Consider the following 21346-nt stretch of genomic DNA (forward strand, 5'->3'; position numbering starts at 1 on the left):
AAACAAACCTGTTGAAACTGTCGGAGGACAGGGAGAGGGTCTAAGACCTGAACTGCCTTTTAAAGTCATACTGTTTGATACAATTTTCCACTGGCATGTTTTCTCAGGGGTGTTGTTGGCTGGATTATTCATGAAGCTTTCCCGGAAGAGAAAGATCCCATGATTGGCCGCTAGTTGCGCTGTCTTCCCCCCGCAAGGTATTTTAATTATTAATTTTAATTATTAATTAAATTAACACATTCATCGTCAGGTAGGGATGAAAATGTCCTATCACGATTGTTGTGACCAAAGAAATCGCGATTTACGATATTATCGCGATAATCAAAACATCGAGATGAAGCAGGGACCCCCACAACCTGTTCATAGATTCCATATAGTTTCATTGTTTGACAGCACAATCATCAGTGTATTTTGGATTCATGTCAATTTGTGTTTTCAGATATTTAACCACTTGAACAGTCAATACTTAATAAACTTGACCTTTCACTCTGTACTTAGTCTGCTCTTTTTCCCCTCTACACCAAAGCTATTTGCCAAAAATAGCCGATCTACAAGCTCACAACGCCTCGCAGCAAATAGCCGATCTACAAGCTCACAACGCCTCGCGCTGCGAGGCGTTGTGAGCTTGTAGATCGGCTATCTTTGGCTAAAGTTCTCAGAATATGGACGCTAGGGTTCAAATGGTTAATATAAAAAAGGAGGAAACAAAGTTTCTATCACACAAAGATTTGGAGGATACCCTGTAGTAACTCTGAGGACCCCCCAGGGGTCCCGGACGCCCTGTTGAAGACCCCTGGACTAGAGGGTTTAAAACTAACTGTGCTGGTAAGTAATCTGAGGCAGGGCAGCTTCAGATTGTTACATGTTTTAAAGTTGAGTTTGGAGTCGTTCTCTGTCGCCAAACTATTCTGCTCGCCGAGGCCAAATTCCATGCTGCTGGGAGGGAGGCCCCCGTCTCATTATTTACTCCACTCAAAAATGTGAGCTAAGGAAGGAGGAATGAAGCCGTACGCAACACATAGCAGGTCAAATGAGGGGAAGCAAAACACAGCGCAGCACTTTGATAAGGCAGGACAATCTGGACTGCAGTGTTGATTTCGTCGACTAAAACTATGACGCAAAATGTTTGTCGACTGCGTTTTTTTCACTGACGAAAACGAAATAAAAACTAAGCTGTGATGACTAAAACTAAGGCTAAATATATTGTCAATTTCGTCAACAAAATAAAAACTAGACTAAAACTTTAGGGAGGGACTAGTCAAGAAGAGTCATTTTATGTTTAGTTCCTCTCAGGTGTTGGCGTGCTGAAAATAGCAGATCTACAAGCTCATAGATCGGCTATTTTCAGCACGCAACCAAGTGTAAAACTAGAAGCAGTGCTCTTCCGAGCACAGGTCTCCACCAGGCCACACAAATCGGCCTGTTATAGCGCCACCATGAGGCTGATTTAAAAAATGTGGGGCAGAGGTTCTGAATTAGCATCCAGGGAGTGTGTGTGCTCAGTTTGGCAGCGATCGGGCCAACGGCGCCGGAGATTAGCTGGTAACAACCAGGCCACACAAATCGGCCTGTTATAGCGCCACCATGAGGCTGATTTGAAAAATGTGGGGCAGAGGTTCTAGATTGGCATCCAGGGAGTGTGTGCGCTCAGTTTGGCAGCGATCGGGCCAACGGTGACTGAGATTAGCTGTTCACAAACTGCGAGGACGCACGCACGGACGCACGGACGCACGGACGGAGGGGAAAACATACTCTCCCTCAGCCTTCGGCTGGTGGAGACAACCAGTCATTACGATGCCATCAAGGCCTGCCAAAATACATTTCAGTTGACTAAATTAAAGCTATACTGTGTAAGTTGCTCAACAAGTGGTCAGTAGCGGTATTGCTTTTTTCGGCCGTTTTTTGCCCGGAGTCGCCGCGTACCACCGGAGCGGGCCGCAAACCACCGCGACCGATAACGAATCCGTAGAGGGGTAGAACGTAATTTTGTGAACAGGATTTGGGGATTAAGAGGTTAAGAATCCTTCACCATCGTAAACAGACTGTTGTTGAGGGAGGCTACTTCCTGAAGAGACGGCAAGCACGCTGTGATTGGCCGGTAGTGTATCATGTGTGTTGTGTGTATGATCCGCGATGTGATTGGCCAACGTATACACAACGTATACGGATGATGCAGATGACGTAATTTTGCCGGGAAATCCGGCCCCTGTCATGGCTAAGTAGAAAACATATAAAGAAAAGGCTTTTGGGGCTGAAATTAACGGAGTGGGGGTTCTAAAACTTTAGCGATTTAATAGTTAGGACAATATTAAGATATGTTTTATAAAAAAAGTTACATAGTATAACTTTAACTGTAGATTTAGTCGCCTAAAATCTGACTAAAACTAAAACGTTTCAGGTGACTAAATTATGACTAAAACTAAATGACATTTTATTCAAAAGACTATGACTAAAACTAAATCAAAATTTGCTGTCAAAAACACTGTTGGACTGTTCATTTGACTAAAACAATAAATAACTGTGCAAATGCACTCGTAGTGGCATATTTTTATACTTTTAGAGTTAAATAAATATCCTGGATTTTACTGATGTATTAAAAAAATATATCAATCTATTAAGCCCAAAGCCTGATTTATACTTTGCTGCATGCCATGTAGTACACAAAAAATAGCCGATCCACTAGCTCAAGTCATGAATAAATGATGCATAATATACTTCATTGTTCTTTGTGATTTAAGTTATTTTTCTTGGCAGGCACTCTTAAAAACACAGCATCAGCTACTGTACATCACAACATTTCAATTAAATGAATCATAATCCCTGAATGTGCTAATAAAACACACACTGTAACTTATTACATTATACTATATCGTCACTGTCGGGCAGAAACCTCGTATCTCCAACTTCTCCAAGTTTCAAATTTGTATGTTTTTTCGCAAAGTAAAGCCCTGCTTCATCATACAAGGCCTTCGCACAAAGGTAGTGAAAACAGCAGATCTACAAGCACACAACGCCTCGCACCGCGAGGCGCTGTGTGCTTGTAGATCGTCTGTTTTCACTAGTTTCAATCATTTTTAAAATGATAAATGCAAAACGAACGGTTTTGGACATACAAGGTTTTCACCCGACAACGACGATATGCTCTTTTACAAACCACCATGTGTTCCTAATTAGCGTTATGAAGTGGCATATCATGCTATGTGTTCATTTTAAGGCATGGAATTCTGACAACCACTCTGACTGGTGAGACCGATTTCATAAAAGACAAACTGTATACCCCAAATTTAAATTAGATTTCATTAGGCAAAGAAAAAAATATATATATGTGCAGCTCTGCTGACTCTGCTGTGAGATTTAAATGAATGTGTTAATTAACCAGTGAATGAATTAACTTTGAAAAAGTGATAAGTTAGTGGGCTCACTGTATGTAAGCCGACAAAGTAGTGACTACATTTAACCGTCAACACCGCGACCGCGGTTTTCCCGGTGAATCCGAGTGCAACGGTGGGGGCGCGGGAGTGTGGGGAATTCTAGAACACGGTAACACTATGGTAACACACCACTGACTATTGCCGATGGAGAGGTTAGCATTATGTATTGAGAGGCACTCTTGCCGATTTCGTCGCCAATTGCAAGATATTTAAAAGTTATTTGGGGCCATGATGATAACCCCTTCTTCCCACTACTAGACTAATAAGGATTTATATTGTCTATTGTTATTGTTTACAACCACAATTATTCACGTGTGGCAAGATCGCGGTTCCACTAGTTTTACTAGTAGGCTAGTGTAGGCTTAGAAGCCTTTTCAGAAGTTAATTTAAAGCTATACTGTGTAAGTTGCTCAACTAGTGGTCAGTAGCGGTATAGCAAACCGCGGTCACGTCTACTTTTTTCGTCCGCCGCGGACCGGGCCTTCAGACCCCCGCGTCCACCTCGCCTGCCTCGCCACGCATCTCGTGTCCCTCTGCGGACTGGCGTTGGGGAGTTACAGGCTAGACTTCAAGACCAGCGTAAACAAAGCTGTTGAAGCAAGCTATTTCCTGAAGAGACGCAAGATGCACTGTGATTGGCCGGTAGTGTATCACGTGTGTATGATCCGCAATGTGATTGGCCAACGTATACACAACGTATACGGATGATGCAGATGACGTCATTTTGGCGCGAAATCCCACCCCTGTCGCGGCTAAGTAGAAAACATATAAAGAAAAGGCTTTTGGGGCTGAAATTAACGGAGTGGGGGTTCTAAAACTTTAGCGATTTAATAGTTAGGACAATTTTAAGATATGTTTTATAAAAAAAGTTACATAGTATAACTTTAATGTTTTCCATTTAAGGATTTCCTTTATCCTCATCTAATCTTGCGCTAACGCACGCAACTGTTTCCGCCAGGTTTTAAGGCCTAGTAGGCTTTTCAGAAGTTAATTTAATGTTTTCCATTTAATGATTTCCTTTATCGCCATCTTGCGCTAATGCACGCAACTGTTTTCGCCAGGTTTTAAAGTTTTACTATGTAACTTTTTTTATAAAACAAATCTTAAAATTGTCCTAACTGTTAAATCGCTAAAGTTTTAGAACACCCACTCCGTTATTTTCAGCTTCTGAAGCCTTCTCTTTATATGTTTTCTATGAGCCGTGAGGGGGGGAGAATTTCGCGCCATGATTACGTAATCTGCATCATCTGTATACGTTGTGTATACGTTGCCCAATCACATCGCCGATCATGCACACATGGTACACTACCGGCCAATGCAGCGCATCTTGAAGTGGGGTCGCCATATTTGTAGTCGCCCGTGTGTCTCTTTACTCAAAAGGTAATTCTCGCCTACCAGGCAGGGTGAAATAGTCCGTTTCTCCGGAATGCCTGAACGCACAGGAACCAGGGACCCCTCTAAAGATAGCTCTCGGCGTTGTGGAGGCAGACGCGGGGGTGTGAAGGTACGAAAAACGGGCGAAAGACGCGAACGCGACCGCGGTTTGCTATATGGCTACTGACCACTAGTTGAGAATCTTACACAGTATAGCTTTAAGGTCTTGTTTTAGTTGTTTCTCACCATAAGCTCGCGACCCTCCTTGCCCATCAGCCCCCACCGTTGCGCTCAGGTTCACCGGGAAAACTGCGGTCGCGTCAACACCAGTAATCATGAAAACTATTAGAGGAAGGGGTTTTACTACAGTAGTATTGACTGGGGAAGTTGATGAGGAAGTACAGGTACACTGTAGTCTTTATGCTTTGGGAGTAGTATGGTAGAACACGGGACGGAAATAGTTGTTTTGATGACTGCTATTCCCTCATAACAACACTGAGTTCATTTAACTCTCAAAGCCCTGGAGCGCGCCCGAGTCGCGTTAGATCTTAACCACTTCAACCATTATTTTATGCTTTAGCTATTGAAAAAAAGCAAATCTACAAGCTCACAGCGCGGCACCGAGTGCCGCGCTGCGAGCTTGTGGATCTGCTATTTTTTTTAAATCGCGCAAATGTGTGCAAGTCTTTGAATATATTTGACCCGACTTCCAAATCCTTCCTCTAAATCAGTGGTTCTCAAACTTGTTCATGTCAAGGACCCCCAAAATTACATTTATTTATCCGCAGACCCCCATCTCAAAATATGTTGTTCCAGGGACCCGCAACGCGAGGCATTGTGAGCATGTAGATCGGCATAGGTTGTTCCAATTTGTACTTGGGCATATGACGGTTCCACAACACATGCTCACGTTGTCGTGAGCTTGTAGATTGGCTATTTTATTGGCACCTGACACCGTTGTGCAATGAAGGTTAAAATCATGCATAAGAGTGTGAGCTGAAAGTGTGAAAATATACATCAGAATGAGCATTCACACTGAATCAGAGTGCTCATAATGCCATCAGCACCTCTGTCATGCATTTGCCAGAGAGAGAGAGCGAGAAAGTGTGTGTGTGTGTGTGTGTGTGTGTGTGTGTGTGTGTGTGTGTGTGTGTGTGTGTGTGTGTGTGTGTGTGTGTGTGTGTGTGTGTGTGTGTGTGCATGCCTGGTGACAGCGACACAATCGTCTTGTAGGAGCCAACTAAAGGGATCATATCCATAACTTGATATCAATATGTACATGTATGGCGTACTCTGAAATTCAAACTCATATTGTTGCGTTTGTGTTAAATTGTGTGAGTGTGAGAGTTTGAATATGAGCCAATTTGACAGTTTTTGTGTGCATTATTGTATGTTATGTGATATTGTGAGATTACCGTCATGACTTTATGCCATGTTATGTTGCTTGTTTCAGAACCACATGCACAAAGGAAATTAAAATACCATTCTGGTCATCCTGTGTGTTTGTTGTCGACACCCTGCGGTGATTACACCTAGGAACAACACCCCACCACCTATCCATTATAACAAGTTGCCTTGTTGTTTATATCAGTTCGCACTTGTTGGTGGTGACGTCAACACGTTGGTGACGTAATCATGATCACAATATCAAAGTATAAATATCTACCAATATATCAGAAACCTCGTATCTCCAAGTTTCAGATTTGTACGTTCTTTCCCAAAGTAAAGCCCCGTGTCATCATACAAGGCTGTCGCACAAAAGTAGTGAAAACAGCAGATCTACAAGCACACAACGCCTCGCGGTGCGAGGCGTTGTGTGCTTGTAGATCGGCTGTTTTCACTAGTTTAAATCATTTTTAAAATGATAATGCAAGACAAACGGTTTTGGACGTACAAGGTTTTCACCCGACAATGACGATATATATGTAGCCAAAACAAACACTTCTATTGCCATGGACGAGGACGGTGTAAACCTGTTATTTTAGAAACTCAAGAGGCCACAACATGAATACTGGAAGCTGGTGGTGGTGGTGGATACACAGTGTTCACCCAGGGGTGTCACACCAAATTCTGGGCCTTGGGTCCAAGGATCCACTCACGTTTTGTGCTTCTTTAACTATTGAAAAATAGCAGATCTACAGTAGCCTGGCTCCAGCCAATAGACCCGCCCACTCTCTGAGTGAACTGCATCTCTTGGTCTGGATGTGTCATGACGCGTCTCTTGATACGGTATCTTGGCCTACCGACCAATGAAATCAATGCAATACGGAGGAGGGGTGCGTCTAACTTTTGAAAATCAACAGAAACAGTGGAGGGAGGGGTGGCTCACCAGCGTTCTTAATTGCCTCCTTTGATCTTCAGAAAGCTGCAACTACAAGTGTCGATAGCTCGTTAGTGATTCTCTCTAATCAATGAAACATCAAAGACAATGACCTGTTTGGTGCATGTCATAGAGGGGAGGGGGAGGAGGGAATGTTTTGTGTGCAAAAGTCAAACACAACCCCTCCCAACAGATCTCTTGTGATTGGGAATTTCAAATTTTAAATCCCCTCCCCTTTTCAATCAAATAGAATGGAGACAACTTCAGACTCAAGCCCCAGCATAGAGTCTGAAATCAGGCTAGATCTACAGTACAAGCTCACAGCGCGGCACAATAGTTAAAGCACAAAATGTGTGCAAGTCTTTGAATATCTTTGACCCGACTTCTAAATCCTTCCTCTAAATCAGTGGTTCTCAAACTTGCTCGTGTCAAGGACCTCCAAAATTACATTTATTTGGCCGCAGACCCCCCATCTCAAAACATATTGTTCCAGGGACCCCCCCAGAAGCAGAGATTTGAGTTACAAAAGTTTGCTTTGAAAAATATATATAAAAATATATAAAATGTGCACACATTCACGATTTTTTCAAAAATAGCAGATCTACAAGCGCCTGTGTTCACATATTAAGAGAGTCAACTAAAAGAGTCTTCAAATGGATGGTTCCATTTGTAATACTCTCTGAGTTAACACTCAAATACCTGGAACGCGCCCGAGTCGCGTTAGATTTTAACCACTTTAACCATTATTGTATGCTTTAACCTTAGAAAAATAGCAGATATACAAGCTCACAGCGCGGAGTGCCGCGCTGCGAGCTTGTAGATCTGCTATTTTTGAAAAATCGTGAAAATGTGTGCAAGTCTATGAATATCTTTGACCCGATCTTTGACCCGACTTCTAAATCCTTCCTCTAAATCAGTGGTTCTCAAACTTTTTCCCCAAAATTACTTGCAAACTTTTCCCCCAAAATTACAGGTATTTAGCCACGGACCCCCATCTCAAAATATGTTGTTCCAGGGACCCCCCAGAAGCAAATATTTGAGTTACAAATGTTCGCTTTTAAATAGATATATTCAAAGACTTGCAAAGAAAAATCATGGTTTTTCAAAAATAGCAGATCTACAAGCTCGCAGCGCGGCACTCGGACACGCGTATAATAGCAGATATACAAGCTCGCAGCGCGGCACTCTGTGCCGCGCTGTGAGCTTGTATATCTGCTATTTTTCAATGGTTAAAGTAGTCAATAATCCTAGGCCTAAATGGGTTAAATGAAAACTCAGGATTTTAGAGCGACATCACAAAACAACATATATTGGAAGGTAGGATGATGAAGCTTAAATCCTTTGAGAGTTTCTACACGCGCACACACAGAGTGTAAGGTTTCCTGTGTGGCCAAGTGGCCATATAAGGAGGCAGCTTCCTCCGGAGGGTGGTTGCCACGGCAACAGGTAGAAGCAGACACAGAAACATCACATGGCTGAGACTGGCTAGAACACTTGCTAATCACGCACGCGTACGCGCACACATGCGCGCGCACGCGCACACACGCACAGCTGCAATGCAATGGCTGTGCTATTTTTGATATTATTATTCTCACACATTCTGACGCAAATACAGTATACTGCACGCACGCACGCACGCACGCACACACGCACACACGCACACACGCACACACGCACACACACACAGCACTATTAACTATTCACCACGCATACTCCATCCTTGGCAGTGGTGGAAAAAGTACTCACATTCTTTACTTAAGTAAAAGTATCAATACTGCAATCTGACCCGTTTCCATTCACTAATGCGCATTTAGTTTATTCGATAAAGCCTCCATAAAAAGATTTCTGCGCAAAACCCTTAATGCGCATTAACAGGCTTTATGGAAACGCAACTATTGGTTCGTCTAGACATACTGTGTACCGCTTTGCGTGCCTTTAGGGCAAAATCTGTAGGAGCAGTGCCCACAAATGTGTTTTGCAAGAATCGGCCGCATGGTGGCGCTAGAAGAGGGCCATGTGAGAAATGAGGGATGGAGGTTGTGGTTTGGCAGCCAAGGAGTGTGATGCGCAAAGTTTAGCATGGATAGGAACAACGGTGGCGGAGATATGAGTAGGGGAAAAGTGTGACGTGGCGTGACAAACTGACAGCCGGTGGAGGTTTTGATACTAACTGCGACCTGACGATCGCAACAATCCAACAGTCCATCGTGCACCAATGTGCACCATGGACACGCACACGCCTACGCAAAAAGGTACGTAAATCTCGGCATATGAAGCGAAAATCACAGTTTTTCGGGGCAGTCAATGAGTTAAACTTAAACCCATTTAGGCCTAGGATTGAAAAATAGCAGATATACAAGTTCACAGCGCGGCACCGAGTGCAGCGCTGCAAGCTTGTAGATCTGCTATTTTTGAAAAATCTTTTGAATCCTTCTAAGGTTTTTTTGAAAAACCTGTGTTTCTATGTCAGCAATCTGGCCAGCCATCGTCAAAGAAAAGGTCCTTTTCACTTAACTGGAGCTCAGTTAGTCTGTTCTTGAGAGACTACTATTTCAGTGGTTCTCAAACCTTTTCATGTGAAGGACCCCCAAACTGATATTTATTTGGCCACGGACCCCCATCTCAAAATATTTAGTTCCAGGGACCACCCAGAAGCAAAATTTGAGTTACAAACGTTCGCTTTGAAAATACATACTGTATATTGTATATATAGATTTGCAGACATTTTTCACGACTTTTTCCAAAAATAGCAGATCTCGCCGCGCTGTGAGCTTGTACATCTGCTATTTTTCACTGGTTAAAGCATTCAATAATTCTAGGCCTAAATGGGTTTAACTCATTGACTGCCCCGAAAAACAGTTATTTAAATGCACTTAAGTCACTCTCCACCTCCGTCCTCCTGGGTATATTCACCTTGTTGATGATGTGCTGCTGCTGCTGCTGGAACTGTTGCTTGTGCTTCTCCAGGAACTGCTGGTGCTGCTGCTGGACCACCAGCTGCTGCAGGGCCTGCGCCTGCATGCCACACTGCTGCTGGGGCAGGGGGGCCGACTGGGTCCTCCCCAGGGGACGGTGGCCCCGCGCCAGCTTGGAGACGGCGGGCGATGGCAGTGGGAGGCCGCCCAGGCCCGCTGTGTGTGTGTGTGTGTGTGTGTGTGTGTGTGTGTGTGTGTGTGTGTGTGTGTGTGTGTGTGAGAGAGAGAAGAGAGAAACAGACAGAGAGAGAGAGAGAGAGAGAGAGAGAGAGAGAGAGAGAGACAGCGAGAGACAGCGAGAGACAGAGAATTGTATTTATTTATATTGTCGTTGTCAAGTAGGAATGAACCAATTTGAATATGTTTTTGTAGGATATAAACTCCCAGTCACACTTAGAACTACAGACTCACTCCTTAAGCTTCCGCCGTGGACTGAAGACTCACCTCTTCAGACTCCACCTAAACCCATAGCACTACTGTAACACTCATTGACCTTACATGAAGCTAGTTAGCATTTTTTAGGTTTAGGAAACGTTTTTTACTGATTAGGTGCATGGTCTACCTATGTTATTGTTTTATAGATTGATATTCCTATGCATTTGTTATATTGTTGTTGATGTACTGACATATTATCTTGCTTATTATAGTGATGTATTACTGTAAGTCGCTTTGGATTAAAAGCGTCTGCTAAATGCCTAAACTGTAAACTGTAAACTGTAAACTGTTGTCGGGTGGAAACCTTGTATGTCCAAAAACCGTTCGTTTCGTATTTATCATTTTAAAAATGATTTAAAATAGTGAAAATAGCTGATCTGCAAGCACACAACGCCTCGCGGTGCGAGGCGTTGTGTGCTTGCTGATCTGCTATTTTCATTTGTTTTGTCTTGTATGATGAAGCAGGGCTTTAGTTTATGAAAGAGGGATTTAAATACAGTCTACAGGAAGAAAATACCCAGAAAAAAATCTGCTTTAAGTAGGATGTGAGAGGTCTAACTAGGGGTTTGTCATGATTCTGAATCCATTGCAAGCATTTGTTTTGCACAAAAAAAACTTTCCGTGGGCTAGAAATGGTCCCCCAAAACACCAAAAAAAAAAAAAAAAATGATGACTCATCACTAAACCATTGTTTTGTGGGGCCATTTCTAGCCCAATGAAAGTTTTGTGTGCAAAACAAATGCTTGCAATGGATTCAGAATCATGACAAACACCTAGTTCGAGCCCTCACATCCTACTTAAAGCAGATTTTTTTCTGGGTATTTTCCTCCTGTATAGAAAGTCGATGGGAGCCCAACTTGATATGGATAATTCTATGGGTAAACTTCAAAATAAAGTTTGGTACCCAGGCTAAAATCCATCGTTTGGTCCTAAAGAAGCCTCAAAAAAAAGTTTGGTGCTTTTATCCGCATCGTTTCGATAATAAGCCAACCCACTGACCCTTGTTTTTGCGAGCGCGCCTCGCATGCACTCACCCAGCGGATTGTGGGCCTGCTCCAGCAGCACCATGTGCTGGAGGAGGGGGCTGTGGGCCGCCTGCGTGCCCCCTCCTCCTCCTCCTCCCCCTCCTCCCCCGCCTCCCCCCGCGGCCCCCTCCCCCCGCTCCAGGGCCGAGGCTGCCAAGTAGGAGGGCAGGAAGGGAGGAGGGGCCAGAGGAATGCCCTGCTGCTGCAGGGGCAGGCGGCTCTCGCCGTCCTGGTGGCGTCCTCCCGGAACCACCTGGAGGGGGCGACATAGAGAAAGAAAGAGAGAGAGGAGGGTGTGAAGGGGGAGCGAGGAAGCAGGGGTGTCGCAAACCAAAATTCTGGGCCCTGGGCAGTGTTGATTTCGTCGACTAAAACTATGACGAAGATGTTTGTCGCCTGCGTTTTTTTCAATGACAAAAACGAAATAAAAACGATTGACAATTTCGTCAATAAACAATTTCGTCAACAAAATAAGAACTAGACTAAAAGTTTAGGGAGGGACTAGTGGAGAAGAGAGTCGTTTTATGTTTGGTTGCTCTCAGGTGTTGCGTGCTGAAAATAGACGATTTACAAGCTCACAACGCGTCGCGCTGCGACGTTTGTGAGCTTGTAGATCGTCTATTTTCAGCACGCAACCAAGTGTAAAATCAGTCATTACGATGCCACCAAGGCCTGCCCAAATACATTTTAGTTGACTAAATCAACTGTGGATTTAGTCGCCTACAATCTTATGATATTTAGTCGACTGAAATTAGACTAAAACTAATACTTTTCAGGTGACTAATTATGACTAAAACTAAATGACATTTTATTCAAAAGACTATGACTAAAACTAAATCAAAATGTGCTGTCAAAAACAACACTGGCCCTGGGTACAAGGATTCACTGCGTTGTTTTGTGCTTTGACTATTGAAAGTAGATCTACAAGCCCGCAGTGCCGAGTGCTTGTAGATCTGCTATTTTTGAAAAATCGTTTCGAAAAACCTATGTTTCTACTGTATGTCAGTGGTGCTCAAACTTTTTTCATGTGAAGGAGCCCCAAAATGATATGTATTTGGCCAAGGACCCCATCTCAGAATATTTAGTTCCAGGGGACCCCCCAGAGGCAAAATTTGAGTTACAAATGTTCGCTTAAAAAATACATATATTCAAAGATTTGCACACATTTTCACGACTTTTCAAGCAAGCTCACAGCGCGGCACTCGGTGCCACGTGTATAGCTGCTATTTTTCAATAGTTAAAGTATACAATAATTAAGGACCCTCCACCTTGGCCCCTAGTAACTCAGTCCCAACACACGTTGGGCGTGCACGCGAAGTGAACCTCCTCCATTAGAAATCCATTGATCTTTCAATAAAGAGACTTCATTTACTCGAAAAAAGACATTTTGATCCTAAGGCTGGCATGTTTACAGCTCAATCTGCACTCGGATGGCGGCCGCCGTGACACTTTCATGTCAACACACTGTCACGTGACTAGATGGGGTAAACGTTGAAGAAATCAATGTGAAAAAACATCGGCGCAAATTCCCGCCCGGCCCTTCAAAACAGGAGCTGCGGCCTATGGAGGAAGCGGCGCGGCAGCAAGGAAAATTCATCCCTTCAAAGTAAGGGGCAGCAAAAGTGTTAAGAGCGTCTGCTAAATGCCTTGTAAAATTAAAAACCCCATGTCTACCCACTGTTCATTATCACGTGCACAATGTCCACTGTGACATAGTTTTTAATTTTTTTGGTGAATGAGTTCCTTTGCGGACGACCAAATTAGACGGCGTCTTTTGGAGTGTGAACTCACAGCGCTGGCAGGGCCCGTGGCGGGCAGCCCCAGGGTGATGTTGGGCAGGGAGGGTGAGGTGTAGAGGGACAGATGGCTCATCGAACCGTCCCTCAAAGCCAACCTCTGGAGCAAGGAGGCCTGCAGGAGCAAGAGAGAGCGCACGCGCAGGCACACGCACACGCGCACGCACACGCACACACACACACAGATGTGTAAGATATGGGGTTACATGTTTCTCTCTAACACAGGCCAAGGACCCCTTAGTTGAGAGAGAGATGAAGCAGGGACCCCCCACAACCTTATCATAGATTCCATATAGTTTCATTGTTTGATAGCACAATCATCAGTGTATTTTGGATTCATGTCAGTTTGTGTTTTCAGATATTTAACCACTTGAACCGTCAATACATAATAAACTTGACCTTTCACTCTGTACTTAGTCTGCTCTTTTTCCCCTCTACACCAAACCTCTTTGCCAAAAATAGCTGATCTACAAGCTCACAACGCCTCGCAGCGGTTCTCACAATAAAGACACTAGGATTCAAGTGGTTAATATAAAAAAGGAGAAAACAGTTTCTATCACACAAAGACTTGGAGGACCCCCTATAGTAACCCTGAGGACCCCCTAGGGGTCCCGGACCCCATGTTGAAGACCTTTGCTCTAACACACTGGTTCTCAACATGGGGTACAGGGACCCCAGGGGTCCACGGGGGTGGGCAGGGTCCAGGGGGGGTCCCTAGCTAAGGGATTGGTACAGCAGTTGCCAGTATTAGGAACCAAGTGGACACTTACGAGTTTGTAACTCTGAGAGTGTAAAAAAATGGAACCAAACGAATGACATTCCGTGCCTACTGTTCACAGATTACCTCTCCTGGACTGCTGGAGATGGAGACCCCGTTCTCGTTGGGGATGTTACTGGAGCTGTTGTTGGGCGAACTGGGACCCGAGCCGGGTGCGCTGTTGCACGCCATTTCTATCAGACACAAGAGCACAGAGATGTAGCCATTAACCATATTTTCATGCTTTAAACGTTGAAAAATAGCAGATCTACAAGCTCACAGCGCGGCACCGAGTGCCGCGCTGCGAGCTCGTAGCTCTGCTATTTTTGAAAAATGTGCGCAAGTCTTTGAATATCGTTGCCCCCGATCTTTGACCCGACTACTAAATCCTTCCTCTAAATCAGCTGTTCTCAGACTTTTTCATGTCAAGGAGGACCAAGGTCGGCTATTTTCGATGCTTGATTTCTACACAGAGAGGAAAATTCCTTCAACATAAGACGCTGCATTCAAGTTCAGGAGAGTTTGGACAAGGCAATTCTCTCGAATGCGGCCTTCAGGTATGGCATGGAAAGAGGGCATTTGCATTTCTTTCACCATAGCAAAATTACAGGTATTTGGCCACGCACCCCCATCTCAAAATATGTTGTTCCAGGGACCACCCAGAAGCAAAATATTTGAGCAAATGTTCGTTTTTAAATAAATATATTCAAAGACTTGCAAAAACAAATCCAGATTTTTCAAAAAATAGCAGATCTACAAGCTTGTAGATCTGCTATTTTTCAATAGCTAAAGTATTCAATAATTCTAGGCCTAAATGGCTTAAAACATGCTGGCCCCGGGGCCAATCTAATTTCCCGGAATAAACATCGAGAGCTAATCCCTCTTTTATGCAACTAATATAATCAGATGCATTTGTACAGTATCTTATCAAAGTGGAGTTACAACGTGGATTACAGACAATGAAAAAAGGATGAATAAAAGCCGGCTAAAGATAAACAGTAAAAAACGGCAAGCACAAAGGGTCACACGAGGGTAGCGTAAAAGTCCCCTCCATGTTTTCCGTACCGTTTCTTGCCAGAAGCAAAAAAGTGAAGCAGAAAACAAAATGTCAATTGCCTATGTAATCCTGGGCTCTGCTCTCCCTCTGCAGCGGCTGGGGAGACAACGGACTGACCTCATGCTCCTTCTATGCATGAGAAGTCCAAGTTGCTTCTTTTCACCTGACAGTGGGGATTTCCCCGGTTTGGACGTAGCGCGTGGAAGGAACACGTTATTCCAACCAGTTCCTTTCCCCTCCATCAGGCGCCCCGGCTGGCCAGGGGGAGGCATTATTGAGACCAGGATTACTGCATGTTTTTGTGAGGGTATCAACCCTAGGAGACACGGGGAGAACATGCTAACTCCACACGGAAAGGCCCTATCACCAACCCCACCTTGGGTGTGGCGCTGATGACGTGGAGGGAGAAACACGCCCACAGCGTCCCCCGGCGGGAATCAAACCCAGGACCCTCTAGCTGTGAGGCGAAGCGCTAACCACTGCGCCACCGTGGCACTGGGTGAAAATGGGTTACAAAATCGTGGGATGAAAATGATGCGTGTTTCCTAAACCCACCAGGCTTGAGTTAAGACCCGCCTCGCAGAAACGCCCCTCTCAATAATCTTAAGCATGAAAGTGCATATATGAACGTTAGTGCTCTTAGTGCAAAGCAATACTGTACCTACTACCTACCGATCCAAGTTTTTATTTTGAGCACAAATTAATAGCTTTCTCAGTACGTTTTTCACTTTTGCAAAGTCCTTTTTTAAGCACAGTACAAAGTAAGTTTCAGGTTTTTTGTTTAGCACAGTTTATTTTGAGCACTGTAGTGACAAATTATAGCTGTGCATTGTGCAAATGCAGGCAGGCTTTTCTCAGTACAAGTTTAAAGATTGTCTTCATGCCTTTACTGACTTTATCCACCCTCCATGTGTCCGACAAGGATTTCAGCCACTCCTGGAAGTTCTCGCGTTTCCGCGAGGCGGGTCTTAACTCAAGCCTGGTGGGTTTAGGAAACACGCGAAAATTATATATTATTAAAAAAAAATGTCGTTTGACTCGTTTCCCTGTCTAACATTTATTCCGAGTGTACGAGACAATAACAGGAAGTGCATGGGAAGAACAGAGACGGCGACACTCACCCGCCATGTCCAGGGAGCGCTTCTTGGCCGTGGTGATGGGTCCGTCTTTCCTGCGGAGCAGAGGACTGCTGCGGCGCTCCGTGACCTTCTGTTTTAGGCGGGAGCGCAGTTTCAGGTTGGGCTCCGAGGCTGCGGATCACAGGGAGAGACAGGAAGTCAACTCTCAAATACCTGGAACGCGCCTGAGTCGCGTTAGATTTTAATTAACCACTTTAACCATTATTTTATGCTTTAACTTTAGAAAAATAGCAGATATACAAGCTCACAGCGCGGCACCGAGTGCCGCGCTGCGAGCTTGTAGATCTGCTATTTTTGAAAAATCATGAAAATGAGTGCAAGTCTTTGAATATCTTTGACGCGATCTTTGACCCGACTTCCAAATCCTTCCCCTAAATCATGCTGTTCTCAAACCTTTTCATGTCAAGGACCCCCAAAATTACATGTATTTGGCCACGGACCCCGCATCTCAAAATATGTTGTTCCAGGGACCACCCAGAAGCAAATATTTGAGTTACAAATGTTAGCTTTTAAGTAGATATATTCAAAGACTTGCAAAAAAAAATCATGATTTTTCAAAAATAGCAGATCTACAAGCTCGCAGCGCGGCACTCGGTGCCGCGCTGTGAGCTTGTATATCTGCTATTTTTCAGTAGTTAAAGCAGTCAATAATCCTAGGCCTAAATGGGTTAAGACAGACAGGGGAGAGTGGGGTTCCCCTCTTTTGTTTACGACAACATATTGGAGATTTGCATGCCTTGGCAGCACACGCAGGACAAACATGTATGTACAGTAGGGCATTCACCAAATAGTCGAATATTCGAATATCAAAGTTACCATTCGACGTTGTTCACCGAAGTCGAATATTCAATTTTTTTGTTTTTCTTTTTTTGCTCTTTAAAAAAAATATATAATTTATAAGGCTTGGCTAGATAGTAAGTAATTAGAATGAGTTGTCAATGGTTCTCAAACCTTTTTAGGCCGTGACCCCCAAAATAAACATATTTTAACTGGGGACCCCCACCCTGACAAGCACTTGGAATTGTAGGTATCTACATTTTTTTATTTTTTATTTACTATATTTTTTATCCCACGGTTTTTGTAACCCATTTTTCTCACCCGGTGACTACCTAACCTGTAGTCCTGGTTTCTGCTCTCCCCCTGCCGCGCCAGGGGACATTGGGGAGCACCCAGCTGGCTAGGGGGAGGTAGTATAGAAACCAGGACTACTGCATGTTTTTGTGTGAGGGCCTATGCCCAAGGAGACACGGGGAGAACATGCAAACTCACCACAGAGAGGCCCTATCGCCAACCCCACCTAGGGTGTGGGTGCTGATGACGCGGGTGGAGGAACACGCCCCCAGCGCCCACAGCTTCCCCCGGCGGGAATCGAACCCAGGACCTTCTAACTGTGAGACGAAGTGCTAACCACTGCACCACCGTGCCCCTCGTAGGTATTACATTTAATGTGACTCGGTTCCGCAGATAAATATTGTGAAAATAGCAGATCTACATGCTCACAACGCCTCACAACGCGAGGCGTTGTGAGCATGTAGATCTGCTATTTTCACAATGTTCGCCTCTTGCTTACTTAATATTTGACAGTTTGGCCAGTCCTGTTGAATATTCGACTATTCGAATACTTTGAGGTCGAATAATTCGAATACTAAAAATCACTATTCGTGGATGCCCTAATGTACAGTATGTTGTGTTTTTTTTAACGTTGACAGCTGAAAAGCGCGTTATCCCAGGAGCCATATACCGCAGTTCAAAATGACACATCCTATTTATAAAAAACGCAGCTCCCACAAATCTGCAATACAGTATTGTACGTGGAGGGCCGGGCCACACAAGAGGGAGCTTGTTTTGTGGCCATGAAGTTGGGCTAACAAGCTCTTCCCTATAGGCCACTTCTGTGCATTTTGGCAGAGCATTTTTTGGATATGCGGCTAGCCACCACCATGTGACAGTGGGCAGGGACGTGCAGGGAATGTTAAGAGAGGCAGGGGCTGACATTTCTAAAAGGGCCTTTTGGTGAAAATATCGAAAATAGCAGACCTTCAAGCAACGGTTGGAGGTCGGCTATTTCCGATGCTTGATTTCTACACAGAGAGGAAAATTCCTTCAACATAAGACGCTGCATTCAAGTTCAGGAGAGTTTGGACAAGGCAATTCTCTTGAACGCTGCCTTCAGGTATGGCATGGAAAGAGGGCATTTGCATTTCTTTCACCATGGTAGAAACCGCATTCATGGTCTGGAGAGGGCACTTTTTTTACAGACGGATAAAAGGGCAGGGGCTCAAGCCCCCTTTGATGTCTATGTGTGCACGTGCCTGACAGTGGGGAAACTCTGCAATGGCAGGAGAAGAAGCAGCCAGTTGGCAGCAATGTTGTTGAGCTTAATGATGCTGCCTCTTTACTAATGAACACTGATTGTGCTTGTTTACATGCCTATGAACTCTTCGACCTGGGACTTCGCCTTTCCTAAAATTTAGTCTCTCTGTGGGAGAGACGTGGTGTATCAGCCGAGCTGCTATTGAATGCTTTAACCAGTGAAAAATAGCAGATCTACAAGCTCACAGCGCGGCACCGAGTGCCGCGCTGCGAGCTTGTAGATCTGCTATTTTTGGAAAAAGTCATGAAAATGTGTGCAAATCTATGAATATATGTATTTTCAAAGCAAACGTTTGTAACTCAAATTTTGCTTCTGGGGGGGTCCCTGGAACGAAATATTTTGAGATGGGGGGGTCCGTGGCCAAATAAAAATCATTTTGGTGGTCCTTCTTCGACCTGGGACTTCGCCTTTCCTAGATGTTCCTCTGTGGGAGAGACGTGGCGTATCGGCCGAGCTGTGAGAATCTGGCCAGGTCAGCAAGGGGAACACGGCGTTCGTTCGCAGCTCGACTGTTCCGTGATGTCCCTGCCTGATGAATCCAGCAGGCACGTGCACACATAGACATCAAAAGGGGGCTCGAGCCCCTGCCCCTTTATCCGTCTGTAAAAAGTGCCCTCTCCAGACCATGAATGCAGTTTTTACTATAGGTGAAAGAAATGCAAATGCCCTCTCTTTCCATGCCATACCTGAAGGCAGCATTCAAGAGAAATGCCTTGTCCAAACTCTCCTGAACTGGAAAGCAGCGTCTTATGTTGAAAAAACTGTCCTCTCTGTGTAGAAATCCATGCCGTTACGCCACACCTCCAGTATTCACTTCATTATGCTTATTTCAGTGTGGTATTAGTACCGAAAATAGGCGACCTCGAAGCTCACGACGCGTCGCAGCGAGACACGTTGTGAGCTTGGAGGTCTCACAACGTGTCATTTACCACTTATTGCACACGATGAATGATTGTTTTAATGGTATGTGTTACTTTTGTCAATAGTCATCTTCATAGATGGTGGTCAGCCACAATCTGGCCAATAAAAAAGGAAACCAGTTATGTTCAGAATTTTTCGTAGTCATATCTTTCCACAATTAGAAAACCCTCAATAGCGGGCTCGATAAAAGCCCGGCTCAACAGGTGCTCATTATCGATAAAAGTTAACGAGCTCCATCCCTAGTCACATGGGCCCGCAACCACGTTCAGCAGCCTCGCAGGATATGCCCAGGGCATTTTGGAATTGGACCCAAGCAGGTGCGACTGGTTCAAAAGCCCTTGCATAAGACTTATTTAAACATAACCATCTCTCTCTTCACCACTTCCTGTAGCGTTGAATGCTAATGACGAGACCTAGTCTTAATGCACTTGAGAAAAGGTGAAGGCACTCAATTGCCAGCTGGTTGTCCACGACGGGATGGCCTTTTGTGAGAGTGTGAGATCTATAATGTATGAGCACTTTTTGAAAGTGCACTTTCAATTTTCAGAATCAACTGAAAGGCATTTGTCCAAAAGTCTTTGTTAAGAGGATAGAGATGGGGAGAGGACGGGCATTAGCCGCCGTAACTGGAAGGCTGCAAGCAGTGGTGTAAAGAAGTAACTAAGTGCATTTACTTGAGTACTGGTAATTAAGTACAATTTTGTGGTATTTGTACTTTACTTGAGCACTTCCAAGTTCCAATACATTCACTTCTACTCCATTACATCTCGGATTCCAAATATTGTATTTTTACTCCACTACATTTGTTTGAAAACTTTAGTTACTAGTTACTTTTTCAGGTATAAATTATAATATTATAAAACATTCAGCACTACATTTATTTGAAAACTTAAGTTACTAGTTACTTTTCAGATATAAATTATAATATTATAAAACATACATTAATCCCCATTTTATACCAATAGGTTATTTGAAAATAGCCGATCTACAAGCTCACAGTCACAACGCGGTGCGACGCGTTGTGAGCTTGTAGATATGCTATTTTCAAACATTTTTACTTTTACTTGTAGTACTTTAAGTACATTTTGAAGCCAACACTTTCAAACTTTTACTCAAGTATATTTTGAATTCCGGACTTTTACTTGTAACAGAGTATTTCTACATTGAAGTATTGATACTTGTACTCAAGTAAAAAAAAAACGTCAGTACTTTTTCCACCACTGGCTGCAAGACTGTGTGAGAGTGTGAGCTTACACTCAGTGAAATGGAGTGGAGTTTTAGTTGAGTTCATTCAATGCTTAATGCTGTCAAAATACCTCCGACATGCGGCTTAATGATGCAGATGTCGGGCTTGCCACTGTCAATAGACAACCGTCATATCTACCCTCGCTCTTCCCCCGGTTTCCTGTCTCTATCTCTCTCTATAAAGGATAAAAAATATATAAATAAAATCAAATAAAATAGAATGGTGGAGATGGGTTTGTCTGGCTATACAGGTGCCAGCAGACAATTCTAAGTCGTGGCTGCCACCCAAAGACTGCATTAAAACCCATCGCATCCCATCGGCCATGTATCAATAAACATAAATAGGCACTCAGATAAAACACAAGTGATTCCAGAGGCTTTGGGGCTGAAACTAAAAATTCACTGAACCAGTGGAGCCATTGTTATAAATATAATATCCGGCTTTTAGGCCTAACACACACACATGCTGGTATATTCTTCCATACAGAGTACAGTGT

General features: G+C 44.0%; 1 protein-coding gene and 1 long non-coding RNA gene across 2 annotated transcripts in view; both read right to left on the minus strand.

The window, feature by feature from the left end:
- LOC308308325 overlaps positions 1 to 21346 on the minus strand; it is an 839845-nt gene that overhangs the window by 160301 nt on the left and 658198 nt on the right. The window lies entirely within an intron of this gene.
- Positions 1 to 21346, minus strand: part of hdac4 (histone deacetylase 4) — a gene marked incomplete at its 3' end in the record, with an annotated part of 312733 nt that overhangs the window by 115042 nt on the left and 176345 nt on the right. Inside the window, exons 9-13 of the mRNA XM_080753473.1 lie at positions 16292 to 16420; positions 14201 to 14307; positions 13352 to 13471; positions 11570 to 11813; positions 10039 to 10256 (exon numbers count right to left, since the gene is read on the minus strand). Coding sequence (XP_080609599.1) covers positions 10039 to 10256; positions 11570 to 11813; positions 13352 to 13471; positions 14201 to 14307; positions 16292 to 16420 — 818 coding nt within the window. The remainder of the gene's footprint in view (positions 1 to 10038; positions 10257 to 11569; positions 11814 to 13351; positions 13472 to 14200; positions 14308 to 16291; positions 16421 to 21346) is intronic.

Source organism: Nannobrachium achirus (genome assembly GCF_963921795.1).
Source record: "Nannobrachium achirus genome assembly, chromosome: 22".
NCBI lineage: Eukaryota > Metazoa > Chordata > Actinopteri > Myctophiformes > Myctophidae > Nannobrachium > Nannobrachium achirus.